Source organism: Balaenoptera borealis, assembly GCF_965194805.1.
Source record: "Balaenoptera borealis genome assembly, chromosome: 1".
NCBI classification, from domain to species: domain Eukaryota; kingdom Metazoa; phylum Chordata; class Mammalia; order Artiodactyla; family Balaenopteridae; genus Balaenoptera; species Balaenoptera borealis.
The window spans coordinates 193,851,723-193,864,879 of NC_138860.1; the positions used below are offsets into that span (position 1 = coordinate 193,851,723).

The 13,157-nt window shown below is 61.0% G+C and overlaps 1 protein-coding gene across 2 annotated transcripts; it reads left to right on the forward strand.

Moving 5' to 3' along the window:
• The first annotated feature begins 26 nt into the window (after positions 1–26).
• On the forward strand, positions 27–13,002 carry SDF4 (stromal cell derived factor 4). Of its 2 annotated transcripts, none has more exons than XM_082398830.1 (7): positions 27–166; positions 3,262–3,613; positions 6,454–6,590; positions 7,076–7,260; positions 11,254–11,407; positions 11,610–11,785; positions 12,454–13,002. In XM_082398830.1, the coding sequence occupies exons 2-7, from the start codon at positions 3,309–3,311 to the stop codon at positions 12,628–12,630; spliced, it is 1,134 nt and encodes a 377-aa protein (XP_082254956.1). In that variant the 5' UTR covers positions 27–166; positions 3,262–3,308; the 3' UTR covers positions 12,631–13,002. The 2 variants fall into 2 exon arrangements, with proteins under 2 accessions (XP_082254956.1, XP_082254957.1); XM_082398831.1 differs by having other exon boundaries at positions 7,076–7,189; positions 11,249–11,407.
• Positions 13,003–13,157: the final 155 nt, after the last annotated feature.

Genomic DNA, 13,157 nt, shown 5'->3' on the forward strand with positions numbered 1-13,157 from the left:
CCGGGGGAAAGATGGCGGCGCCGGCATCGGCGCGGGGAGGTCGCACCGCTCTGCGACCCGCCTCTTCCCGGAAGAATGATGGCCGCGGCCTAAGCGGTGGCCCGTTGGAGGCGTCGCGGGCGCTCGGGTCGCGCTCGGCGGATCCTGGGTGCGGCGAGGGAGGCCGGTGAGTGAGGGTCCCAGGACGTGACAGTCCCTGCCCGGCCCCGGGGCGGCGGGAAGGGGGCGCGCCGCAGGCCGACGGGGCCTCGGGCGGCCGGCATGTGCTGCCGGCCGGGCCCCTCGGATGCCGGGGTCGGGGGTCCGTGGAGCCGGGTCGGCGGCCGCGGCCCCGCCGTTCGGGGGGTGGGGAGGGTCCGAAGTCCGGGTGAGGCCCGGGACACCCGGCTCGGCCCGGGGCAGTCGTTGCCAACGCCGTGTGCGACTCCTGAGGCCGAGGACGGAGCTTTTAGAAGAAGCGTTTGCGTTTTAACGACGATGTTCTTATCAGTTTCACCAGAGCGGGCACCAGGGCTGTCCAGGAGTCCGGGATGGGTCCCCCAGTCAGCGGGGCAGACCCTGCTCTGAAATCTCTTCCCCTGGGGCGGGAAGTGAGCGGCTGACTCCTGTGCTCACCACAGCACAGAAACGTTGTGAATGGAGGGGAGGAAGTTCCCGACCTTCTGATGCCTACACGGTTATTTTGGGGTTACTCTTTGTGCAAAATATCATGTAAATAACATTCCCTGTACTACCCATCAAGATAAGCAGAATGTGGGATTGACTTCTTCCCAGAAGAAAAGTCCAGTCTGTTTGGTGTTTATGGCCACCAATCAGCAGAGTGGCGTTAAGACCAGGAGGAAGTTGTCTTGGTTTGCTCGTGGGCTTGGGGAATATATGCATCGTGGCAGAGCAGAAAGGCCTGCTGTGTGGACAGTGTGATGGGTGCTGGGGCGGTGCCCTCAGAGAGGGACAAGTGGGAGTTCCAGTAAACGTGGTTTGGGGGATGGTGACCACACAGAGAGCACAGCTGGTGGGTTCTCGTGGGTGTGGGGAGGGTGCAGGCCCTCACAGACACGGAAAGAGGGACATGAGGCCGCCCTTCCGTGCGAGTTGCTCCTCCAAGGAATGAGCCAGCTGAGCTGGGAGAGCAGGATCTCGTCCAGGGGTCCAGATAGCACCTGGGCCCAGAGGACCTGAAACCGACGGAACGCGTCTCGGGAGACAGTAGAGCGAAGGTTCTCCTGTCTCGGCGCAGAAACAGTTCTGAGCAGCAGAGTGACAGTTAAGGAAAGAGTTTATTACTGTAGGACGCTTGTGAGAGATGCAAGCGGGCAGGTGGGAGCTCTGCCCTGAGAACTAAGCTACATTTTTATAGCCAGAGGAAGGTGGGCAGGGGAGAAGACCACCTTCTTCCTCATGCTTGAGTAGATGTCACCCTTCCATCACCAGTTCCTCCTCCTCGTCGGGCGGGGAGTTTTCTTGTCCCTACATTGTCAAACTGGGACTGTCATGGCGCAGTGGAAATGAGCAAAAAGGCGGTAACGCGTACTAAAATATGGTAAAGCATCTCAGGTTTCAGTATAGTGTCACCTTTCCCTTATATTTTTGTTTTTAGCCTGCGCAGAGGAGCGTGTCTTAGGAATCATTAACTTACTGACCTTACTGGGCAGGGTGTGGGTCTCATTCCACCATTTTATTGTCCTGGGGCATGTCTTGTGCTTATGTTGCATGGTTTGTTGCTAAGCAAGCCTGCTTGGTTTTGTGGTTAAGCAAACCTGCTTTCTAGAGTGATCATTAACTTACAGGGGTCTCCCATACTTTTTCCTTTATTTATGATCCCTTAGTGGGATTAACTATTTAGTCACCTGCTTTGTCCCTTTACTCTGTCCTTGTCAGACTGACTGAGGTGTCCCCCTGCCAGGGGAGACGTTAGTCAGGAGCACGCAGGGTAGAAAGGAGGCATCAGAGAAGCAAGTGGTGGCGGCTGCCAGCCGGGGAGAGCCTGTGGCCCTGGCCGTGGGCTGCGCTGCCAGCCAGCACAGGTGCCTGCTTGGCCTGCTGGAGGGCACCGTGGTTCGAACCCCTCGTGCCTCACCCTGGACACCACCTGGCCTGGGGGGGCCTCCCTCTGCGGCTCCCGGTCAGGACTGCTGGAGGGGGGCCTCCGCGGCACCTGGGAGGGCCGGCAGGTGTTTGCTGGGTGGACGAGCTCCGAGAGGAACACGTTAAGGGGCAGGAAGGTCCGGAGGAGCCCAGTGGGACGTGGGGAGGGGACCTGGAGGAGGAGCCATAGGGTGGGGGGGGGGGAAGGCAGGCGGCCTGGGGGAGGAGCAGGTGTGGGAGAGGCCGGGCGGCCGAGTGCTGGGTGTGAGCGCCTGTGGCCCTGGGATCCCTGACGTGGACAGAGGGTGGCCTTGTTCCTTCACCGCCAAGCCTGGGCACACCCAGGGTGACAGACTTCCTGGGCACTCTGGCCTTATCGGTGTTCGTGTGTGTGAACATGAGCAAGGACGCCTGTGTCTGTGTGCGCGTGAGCACATGTGGGCGTACGTGTGTATATGTGTGTACGTGTGTATGCTTGCCTGTGTATGTGTGTGCATACGTGTATATGTGCGTGAGTGCACTTGTGTACGTGCACCTGTGTGTGTATGTGTGTGTATACGCTGTGTTTACGTGTGTACGTGTGTGTGCACAAGGGTCATGGAGGTGGGGAGTGGGAGGGGTGGTTCCCTGCCCGGTGGGTTTGGGCTTCGCTGGCACCAGGCCCTCACAAAGCCTTGGGGCGGGGAGTCTGAGGCTGAGGCGGGCAGGTGCCTTAGTCAAGGTCCCGGAGCTCGTGAGTGCCGAGCTGGCATCCGGAGAGTGAGTTACGGTGACTCTGGGGCCAGCCTCCAAGGATAGCCGTGCTGGGGACAGCTGCGGTGGGCCTGGAGAAGGGGCAGGGTTAGCGGTGCGGGGCGTACCTTGAGGCAGGGCCACCTCATCGTGGTTGGAGGGGGGAGTGGAAAAAGGAGGAAACAGGATGCCCAGCCTAGGTCCTGGAAACCAAGGACTTCTATTTCGTGTTACAAAGTAAACGTGTCTTTAGCGAAGTGTTTGCTGGGGCTCCATCAACCGATGGCCCTGGATCCTCTTCGCGGACCATTAAGTGCTGGTTGGGACCTGGCAGCCTCAGGCGTTGGCCGCAGGCAGCTGTGCCAGCTGCAGGGCCTCCTGCGTTGCCCTGGGTGGTAGGCGGGCTGCGATCACCGCCTCCTCACCCCCCCCCCGCCCCCCCAGCTCCCGGCCACACCCGCAGGCCCTCCTGCAGCGCAGACCCCGGCACCATGGCCTCCAGGCAGGCTCCCCTCGGCGGCCTGGCCCCTCGCTGCCTCTGGCTCCTGGGGGCTGTCCTTGTGATGGACGCGTCCGCCCGGCCCGCCAACCACTCGTCGGCCCGGGAGAGGGCGGCTAACAGGGAGGAAAACGAGATGCTGCCTCCGGACCACCTGAACGGGGTGAAGCTGGAGATGGACGGACACCTGAACAGGGATTTCCACCAGGAGGTCTTCCTGGGCAAGGACGCGGGCGGCTTTGAAGAGGACGCGGGGCCTCGGAGGAGCCGGAGGAAGCTGATGCTCATCTTCTCCAAGTAGGTGCCGGCGGGGCCTGCGGGGCGCGTGGGGTGGCTGGCCTCGGCCTCCCTGTTGGTCCAGTCCTGGCTTCGCGCGGCGCAGAGGTGACAAGGCCCCCCTCGGTGACGTGCTGCGGAGCTGGTGCCGTGACACGTGCTCCTGGGAAGTTGGCAGCGTTTGAGCCGCGGGACGTGCAGCCCTGAGCTGCGCCCTGTGTCCGGCAGGGGCTCAGAGGGTGTGGGGAGGGCTGCGTGGGGCGGAGGTGCCAGCACCCTGCTGGTCGTGGGACTGGTCGCAGTGCCAGTTAGAGGCAGGGCCCGTGGGCGCGGAGCCAACTGGCCACACGCGTGCGGAGCTGCTGCTGGGCACGGTCGGCCGTCGGCTCCGCTCCGCCATCAGCGCTCCAGTGAGCGTGTGTAGACGGGCCTGTACTGTTTTACTGGCCTGGAGCCACGACAGGTTGAGGTGATGGGGGAACAGGGCCCACGGGGCAGGTGGTGGAGAGGGTGAGGGGTTTGGCCCGGGGACACCAGCCGGATGGGTCCGCCAGGCCCGATGGGTCTGCTGTCTGCCCACGTTGTGGGTTAGGCGCCCGCAGGCCGTGGGCTGGTCCGGGGCTCTGCCTCAGCGCTGGCCTGGCAGGTCCCAGGTTCTCGGTACTGGCGACACGGTGGCCGCCAGGGTCACGTGCCAGGACCCAGGATGGGTGGCTCTTGGTTTCAGAAAGGAGACTGACTCTCTTGTGGGGGGCTGTGCGCGCACACAGGGGTCACGCGGCCGGGGGACCAGCTCAGGCAGCGTCCCCATCTGTGAAGTGGGGGACCGGGGCCGGGGGCAGTGGTCCCCCGATGCGCCTAGCCGGCGGCCTGGCCCCCTGGGTGCTCCCTCTTCAGTTTGAGGAACTGATCGTTGTCAGCGACTGAAGTGACCGAAACCTCGTCCGGCGCCCAGACCTCACTGTCTCGTGAAGCCAGGAAGAAAGCTGTGAGCGGGGCCACAGGGCACGTGGCTTCTTCCAGGGATCAGGAGGGCCAGCCGCGTGCACCGGGCCGAGGGGTCCCCTGGAGTGGGGAGGAGTGGTGACAGAGCCTCCCTCACAGCCGCTCTGGGGGTGGGAGTGGGGTTCAGGTGCGGAGAGCAGATCACGGAGAAATGCGGGGGGGCAGGGTGTCCTGGGGCCGTTGCAGCTGCGCTCGGCTGCATCAGCCCGTGTCGTGTGTCTTCCTTACACGTCCCGTGTCTCGCAGGGTTGTCATCGGGGAGCGCCTAGCCCGTGTTCACCTTCTCACTCAGACCCCCCCAGAGCCATCCCGCTTGGAGGTGCCACCATGGGTCCTGTGGGGCCCCTGCCAGCTGCTGTTGCCTCCCCTGCCCCCGCCCGGGGCAGATCAAACACGTAGCCTCAAGACCTAGCTTTGAACAAACAGAAGTAATGTTGCACAGCGCTTCTTAAGTGAGGTTTTTATTCTGGAGTGGTTTTAGGATTACAGAAAGGTGCAGACCCAGGCGCATGTGTGGAAACTGAGGCGCGACGGCGCTCCGTTGCTGTTCCCCGCGCCCCAGGCTGCAGGTCACGCGCTGCCTCAGGGCCCTCTTTCTGCCCGGGATCCCATCCGGGAGCCGACTTTTTCGTGACCTTGACGGTTTTGAGGAGGACCGCTCAGGTGTTTTGTAGCATGTCCCTGACTTGGGGTTTGTCTGCTGTGTGTTCTCCTGGTTAGACAGGGGTTGTGGTTTTTGGAAAGAAGAGCCCAGAGGTGAGGTGGCGCTCGCGTCACATCACATCAGGGCACCTGACGTCCGCACGACGTCACGGGGGCTGTCGGCCTGGTCACCTGGCTCGGGGGGTGTCTGCCGTGGGGAGTCGCTCCTCGTCCTGTCCTCCCGTCTCTTTGGCAGCCGCTCGGGGGCAGCGCACCCTCCCGGGGGTGGGAGCGAAGCTCAGGGGAGGACCCGCCTTGTGGCCTGGAGTCCCGTGAGGAGGGCGGCCTCGTGGGCGGCGTCTGCGCTGTGGCGGGGGCGCAGCTCGCGCTGCTGGTCTGGCCGCCCACCTCGTGCCAGCCTTGGCCGCCCGGACCTTGTCGCTGTTCTCCCCTCCCACGCCCCGCCCCTCGTGAGCGCTTCCTTGTTCCTTGCAATGCCAGCCGCTCCAGCTTCGCTTCATCTTGTTGTGTTGCTGCCTCAGCCCTAGAATCAGCCAGTTCTCCGGGGAGCGCTGGTTCGTTTCCCGGGAGAGTGGGGTTTAGACGCCAGGCGCCGGCAGCGGGTGTGGGCGTTGCTGCTGGGGTGTCATTGTCTGTAGTCCTCTCCTGTGTGTATGTGTGTGTGTGCCGACCGATGCATGCACGTGTGTTCTGAGCCATGTCCACAGGTGTGCACTAGCCATGCACACACCCCCATATGCACGTGAGTGTGTGCGGAGTGTACAGCTGCCGGCACACTTGCACCTACAGCTGTTTCTTTGTCTCGCTGGCTGTGTTTGTGCGAGTAGACACGACTGCGCTCCGGTGTCTGAGCTCCGGTCCTGTTACCAGGGACTCATCGTGAGTCCCAAGTGTGTGGGTCTGTGGAACTGGGTTGACGATTCTCCCCGTCCTGCAGCAGGGGGGGGAGGTTTGTTCCCCTCCCAGTGGTCCCGAGACTGATGGGGTAGTGACACTGCCCAGCGTCCTCCCTGATTCCCCCACTGTGTCCCCCACATCCCCCCGACTTCTCCTGCGTCACCGTTGGGTGGGATGTGTTGCTGTTCATGGTGGTTTTGCGGCTGCCTGCAGAACCCCTCTGGCCATCCTTCTGTCCGTCCACGCGTCTGTCGGGGTCCTGGAGGCCTCGCCTGACACGTCTCGTGGGCCTGTAGGGTGGACTTGAACACCGACAGAAGGATCAGTGCCAAGGAGATGCAGCACTGGATCATGGAGAAGACGGCCGAGCACTTCCAGGAGGCCATCGCGGAGAGCAGGGCGCACTTCCGTGCCGTGGACCCCGACGGTGACGGTAGGCCAACCTCGCCCTGACCCTGATGGCCTGAGGCTGCCGGCGGAGGGCGGTGCCTGGAGGTGTGTGGGGGGCGGGGCTCCAGGCCGAGGGCCCAGGAACAGGAGGTGAGAGGCAGGAGGGGCCTGCAGGTGCTGCCTGGGAGACAGACGCCAGCTTGCCGTGCAGGCGAGGACCAGGCGAGGACCGCGGGGCTAGGCTCTGGCGTGAAGCTTGGAGCCGTGTTTTGCTGCCCCTGCCTCTACAGATGCCCTTATCACAAGGATTTTGGATCAACGGCTTAAAGTAACTAGATACGTCTTTTTAAAAATGTTCGATGTTGGGACTCCCGTGGTGGTCCAGTGGTTAAGACTCCTCACTTCCAACGCAAGGGGCTCGGGTTCGATCCCTGGTCGGGGAACTAAGATCCCACGTGCCCCACAGCACGGCCAAAAAAAAAAAACGTTCGTTGTTAAACCTCCTAACAAGTTGTTTTGCTCTTTCAGGCCGTGTGTCATGGGATGAGTACAAGGTGAAGTTTCTGGCGAGCAAAGGCCATGATGAGAGAGAAGTTGCCGATAAGATAAAGAATAAGTGGGACCTGAACGTCGACGAAGAGAGTAAGGGCTTGGCCTCCCGTGGCCAGTGTGGCGCGTGTGGCAGCACAGACGCTGGGAGGGAAGTGGGCGAGGTGGGTGTGGCCACAGCCGGGCGCTCCTGCAGGGCCGTTTGGCAGAGCCCCCAGGACCCTCCAGGTGCCGTGGATGGGTAGGGGTGGCCGGTGGCCTCAGGTGGGCTTGAGCTCCGGGGAGGAGGTGGCGGAAGCACCGGGAAGCAAGTCTCGGCTGGGACAGGTCCTCAGCGTCAGACGAGACCCGACCCCGGGAGTCGGTGAGGCCAGTGGGGGCTCCTGCCTGAGGTTCCTGGAGGCCGCGGTCCCGGCCAGCTCTCCCCTTAGCTTTTCAGAGACGTTCCTTTAAAAACCCGTCTCCCTGGTACAAAATTTGATGCCTTTTAGCTAAGTCCTGAAGCGCCACTGAAGAGTACTTGTGACCTTCACTGGTTACTGTGTCCAGCTCTGTGCCATCCCGTCCCTCCCGGGGGTTCGTTCGCAGCCGGGTGTCGAGTTCGGCTCGTTGGGGGCTTTGTCAGAGCGCCGTGTGCTTCCTGTGTTCTCCTGTTCGGTCTTTACTCGGCGGGTCGTCCCTGCCATTGTCATCCAGCGTGTCGTTTTCTCGTGATGGACACGTGTGTGCTGGATTTTTACTGGGACGTCTCTGTACCTGTGGCGCTACCCTGTTTGTCTCACGTCCACCTGGCCGTCGGGGTTGTGTCATGGCCTCCTGTTGGTGTCTGTGGCCCTTCCCGCCTCGGCTTTGTGAGGGCTGCCACTGTGTTCTTTGGTCCAGGGATGTTCGTTACTGTCATGTCTGTAGATGTGCTGTGGGCGCCACTGTCCTCTGTCAGGGTCGGTGTTTTTAGCACGGGACTCTCTTGTCTGCCATCAGGGTTGCAGTCTGTGCCGTCTTTCTGTGTGCGCTTGCTCTTTAGTTTTTAATTCCAAGTTTCGCTGTTCCCTGCTGTTGTGCAGGGAGACGATTGGCTTCTGTATGTCAGCCTTCCATCCTGCAGCCGTGCTGTGCTTGCTCAGTGGTTCCAGGAGTTTCTTGTCGATTCTTTTGGGTTTTCTACATAGGCGATCGTGACATCATTGAACAAAAACGGTTTATCTCCTCCTTCCCAATCAGTGTCTCTCTTATTCCTTTTCTTGTCTTAGTGCATCAGCTAGGACTTCCCAGTGCGACGTTGAAGAGCAGTGGTGAGAAGGGCCATCCTTGCTTTAAATCTGAATTTAGTGGAAAAGCTTCGACTTTCTCACCATTATGATCTTAGCTGTAGGTTTTTTGTGGATGTTCTTTATCAAGGTGACGAGTTCCCTCTGTTCCTAGTCTGCTGAGAGTTTTCGTCATGAATGGGTGTTGGATTTTGTCAGATGCTTTTTTGCATCCATTGATACGACCACGTGATTTCTTTTCATTAGCCTGTTGATGTGAATATCAGTTGAATTTCAGACGTTGAAGCAACCTTGCCTACCTGGGATAAATCCCACTTGGTCGTAATGTGTAATTCTTTTTGTACGTCGTTGGGTTTGATCTGCTAATATTTTGTTGAATGTTTTTGCGTCTATATTCCTGCGAGACATCAGTCTGTAGTTTTCTTGTGTCCTTTCTGCTTTTAGTGTTGGGACCTCACAGGATGAGTTAGGAAGTGTTCACTCTGTTTCTCTCCTCTGGAAGAGATTGTGGAGATTGGTATGGCCTCCTCCTCACATGTTTGGTAGAATTCACCTGTGAACTGCCCTTGAGACTTGGTTTTTCCAAAGCATTTTGTTTTTTTATGGACTACGTAGAGGTTAGCTTTATATTGTGAGCTAGTCTGAATTTCTTGGTAATAGATGAGTTAAGCTCATTTCTGTTTCTATTGATATTTCTTTTTTTTCCTTTCATCTTTCTCTCTGCTAGTGTGGGATTTAGAGACCCCACTTTCTTTTCTCAGCAGTCACATGATCCTGTCTGGTGGCCTGACAGGTGTGAATGGGGTACCCAGCTTTCCAGGTGTGCCCATGGGGGCTGCCCATTGTGGGCAGGGGGTTTGTATCTTACAGCTTTACTTTTTTCTTCTCAGAGTATTGTTGACCAGAGTCTAAGTCAAGACCATTTTACTCTGTTCTGGGCGGTATAGAGGCCTCCTTCGTAGTTCATGTGGTGTCACCCAGGATTTTGGTTCTGCTGGGTTTTATTTATTTATTTAATTTATTATTTTTGGCTGTGTTGGGTCTTCGTTGCTGCGCGCGGGCTTTCTCTAGTTGCGGTGAGCGGGGGCTACTCTTCGTTGTGGTGCGCGGGCTTCTCATTGCGGTGGCTTCTCTTGTTGCGGAGCACGGGCTCTAGGCGCGCGGCTTCAGTAGTTGTGGCATGTGGGCTCAGTAGTCGTGGCGCACGGGCTGTAGGCACGCGGCTTCAGTAGTTGTGGCTCGTGGGCTCTAGAGCGCAGGCTCAGTAGTTGTGGCACACGGGCTCTAGGCGCGCGGCTTCAGTAGTTGTGGCTCGTGGGCTCTAGAGCGCAGGCTCACTAGTTGTGGCGCACGGGCTTAGCTGCTCCACGACACTTGGGATCTCCCCGGACCAGGGCTCGAACCCGTGTCCTCTGCATTGGCAGGCGGATTCTTAACCACTGCGCCACCAGGGCAGCCCCTCTGCTGGTTTTTAAACCCTGTAAATAAGATGTTATTTTCTTCCTGAAATGGTTGTTGGCCATTTTTATGTTTGTCTCCATTTTGTGTTTCCACTGTTTGTCCTGGGTTCAGGCTGTCCCCTGAACGTGTCCTGTAGAGGTGCCTGGGGGGGCCCCTGTCCTCCTGCCAGCATTGGGGATTTAGTACTGGCTCCTGGGGCGGCTGCCGGCCGCCTGTGCCTGCTTGTCCGTCCTCAGCGCCCTTTCCCGTGGGGGTGTGTGGGGTCGGGACGTGTTCTTCCTGGATCTGGAGTTCATGGTGTCTCCACCCGCCCAGCCCTCACCTCACTCCCGTGTGTTCATGAGTCTGGGACGGGGGGTGAGCAGCTCTGGGGCATCAGAAATGAAAAGCAGCTGTCGAGGGTCCCAGAGGGGGGAGAGCGTGGGGGGGAGGGCTGAGCTCGGTGGGCCCCCCCGGGGTCGCCGTCCCCTGCACCACGGACGGGGTCCCTCCAGTCCGCCTCCAGCTTCTGGTGCTGCCAGCGTCCCTGCTTGTGGCCACTGCTCTCCAATCTCATCTCCTCTTATACAAGGACACCTGGGCTTAGGGCCCACCTGAATCCCAGGTGGTCTCGTCTCAAGATCCTTTACTAATTTCATCTGCAAAGACCTTTTTTCCAGATCAGGTCGCGTTTCGCAGGCTCCGGGTAGACACGGCAAGCCTGTGCCCGTCCCGCCACTCCTGTCCCCGTGGCCGGGCAGGTAGGCAGTGGGCGAACCTGTAGTTGCCACGGCTCTTCTGTCCGTCAGAAGGCACGAGGTGTGAGGCCACAGGCGTTGTGTGGGATTCTCCCTGTCGCGACCGGGCCGGGCCCGGGCGTCCCTGTTCTCAGCCGGAAGCTGGAGTTGGGCCCCGGGTGAGCGTGCGGAGCGCTGCGCCGGCTTCTCCCCGCTCCCCGGCGGGACACCCAGGTCGTCACCGACCACCGGCCCCAGGGGCCCCGCGCCGGGCCTTCCACAGTGGCAGGGGTAGCGGGGATCGCGCAGGGGACGCGTGAGTCATATCTGGAAACTGAGTTTTCCTTCAGAGCCCTGCCCGGTGGACAGTGCGCACACGGGCGGAGATGGAAGGGAAGCAGGTGGGCCTTTGTTCCCACGGAGCTGGCGGCCCGCCTCCCGGGGCCGGGCGGGCGCGGGGCTGTGTCTGAGGGGGTCTGTGTCCGGGGTGGGGGTCTGTTTTGGTTGAGGGTCTGCGTCTGCATCTTGGGGCGTCTGTGTATCTGCCCCCCGGGGGCTGAGGACCCTTCCGAGGGCAAGGCCCTTGGCCCCGGGTGCCTCCACATCCCGAGCTGACCGCCCCCGTCCTCGGGCTGCGTGTCTCGGAATTTTCTGGATGCGTGCAGGGGTCCCGTGTGCGCGGGTCCTGACGGATGCGCCTCTCTCAGCACAGGAAGTCCTGGAGAACCTCAAAGACCGCTGGTATCAGGCGGACAACCCGCCCCCGGACCTGCTGCTGACGGAGAGCGAGTTCCTGTCATTCCTGCACCCCGAGCACAGCCGCGGCATGCTGCAGTTCATGGTCAAGGAGATCATCCGGGACCTGGGTGAGGCCCGGCCGCGGAGGGCAGCACGGGCCGGTCCTGGGCTGGGTGGCCTGGGGGGGCTGTCCAGCCGCTGTTTGGGGTCAGGCCGAAACCGCGCAAACTGAAAACCTGGCAGCAAAGCCCCATCAGTTGAGTTTTCTCCTGAGTGGCCTCGGTGGTCCCGCGCCCGCTGGAGTCTGACGACTGCCCCCGTGTCCCGCAGACCAGGATGGTGACAAGAAGCTCTCACTGTCCGAGTTCATCTCTCTGCCCGTGGGCACCGTGGAGAACCAGCAGGGCCAGGACGTGGATGACGGCTGGGTGCGAGACAGGAAGAGAGAGTTCGAGGAGCTGATCGACGCCAACCACGATGGGATCGTGACCATGGCGGAGCTGGAGGTGGGTGTGGGGCCCACCGCTCCGGGAAGCAGGGTCGGCCTGGCCGGACGCTGGGGCAGGAAGGCCGCGCGCCGCTGGACCCACCTCCTGCCTCGGGAGTGTCTTCACTGGTGTCGTGTGTAGGTGCTGCGTGGGGCTTGTTTTTCCCCATCGCTGGATGAGTCATTTCATTTTAGCCAGAATTCTCTGATCCCTGCTGACAGCTGGCGGGACCTCTGGTTCCGGAGCTCCCTCCCGTCAGCCCTGCCATCCCGGCGGCCGAGTTGGTCCACGTGCGTGTGCCCCGCTCCAGGGCCAGCCTCCTCCCTGTCCTGCCCTTCCGTGGCCGGGCACCCTGATGTGGGCGGGGAGCTACCCATGCCAGTGAAGGCTGCCTGGCCCTGAGCCACTTCCGGCCTGGCGCCCACCTTCCAGAACATTCTAGAACACTCCTACCTCCCTGCCCCGCAGCTTCTGTCCTGCCAGCTCACGGGGTATTTCAAACAAGGCCTCACCTCCTGTAGCTGGTTGTGGCGTCACAGCCCTGCCGAGGCAGGGGTGCCAGCCCGCGCAGGGCGTCCTCCGGGCGGGGGGTCTCGGCCGCGAGGCCGGGCGCGGGCTGAACGTGAGGAGACGCCTCGGCCTGGGGCGGCACGGGCTGTGGCGGGGCTGAGCCGGTGCCCTTGCAGGACTACATGGACCCCATGAACGAGTTCAGCGCCCTCAACGAGGCCAAGCAGATGATTGCCATCGCCGATGAGAACCAGAACCACTTCCTGGAGCCCGAGGAGGTGCTCAAGTACAGCGAGTTCTTCACGGGCAGCAAGCTGGTGGACTATGCCCGCAGCGTGCACGAGGAGTTCTGAGCCGCGGCCGCGCCCCCCGCGCCCCCCACGCCCCCCGCCCCGGGCCCCCCGCCGCCCTCGCCGGCTGGCTGCGCTTCCATTCCCGCGTACTCGCTGCCTCTCGCTTCTGAGAACTGGGAGCCCTTGTGCCGGAGGCACTGACCACATCAGGCCCTGCAGGCTCGCCACAGCGTGGGAAATAACGCAGCTCCTGCCGTTTCCTTGAAAACTGAGAGATGAAGGCTTTGCTGGAAACCAGCAGCCGGCGGCTGGGGGGTCAGGAAGGGGCCTCAGAGCCGCCGGCCCCGTGGCGTTCAGTCTCCGAGGAAACGCGAATATTGGTGACAGGAATCACATTAATTTACTTTAAAATATAGTTGCCTTTTTCTCCCAGCTTCATTTTTTTGGTGGGAAAAAAAACACGGAGATGATACTTCGGATGTTTGTGGCCAGGCGGCTTCCACTTGAAGCTTTGCGGTGGGCGGTTTGGTTAGAACAGGGGCTTGCTAGCGCCGGTGGTCACCTGCGACACCGGGGAGGACGACATG

Coding starts and splice junctions, on each gene's coding strand:
- SDF4 (XM_082398830.1), top strand. CDS start 3,309: ATGGCCTCCAGGCAGGCTCCCCTCGGCGGCCTGGCCCCTCGCTGCCTC. Junction 3,614..6,453: donor CTGATGCTCATCTTCTCCAA/GTAGGTGCCGGC, acceptor GTGGGCCTGTAG/GGTGGACTTGAACACCGACA. Junction 7,261..11,253: donor CTGGGAGGGAAGTGGGCGAG/GTGGGTGTGGCC, acceptor CTCTCAGCACAG/GAAGTCCTGGAGAACCTCAA.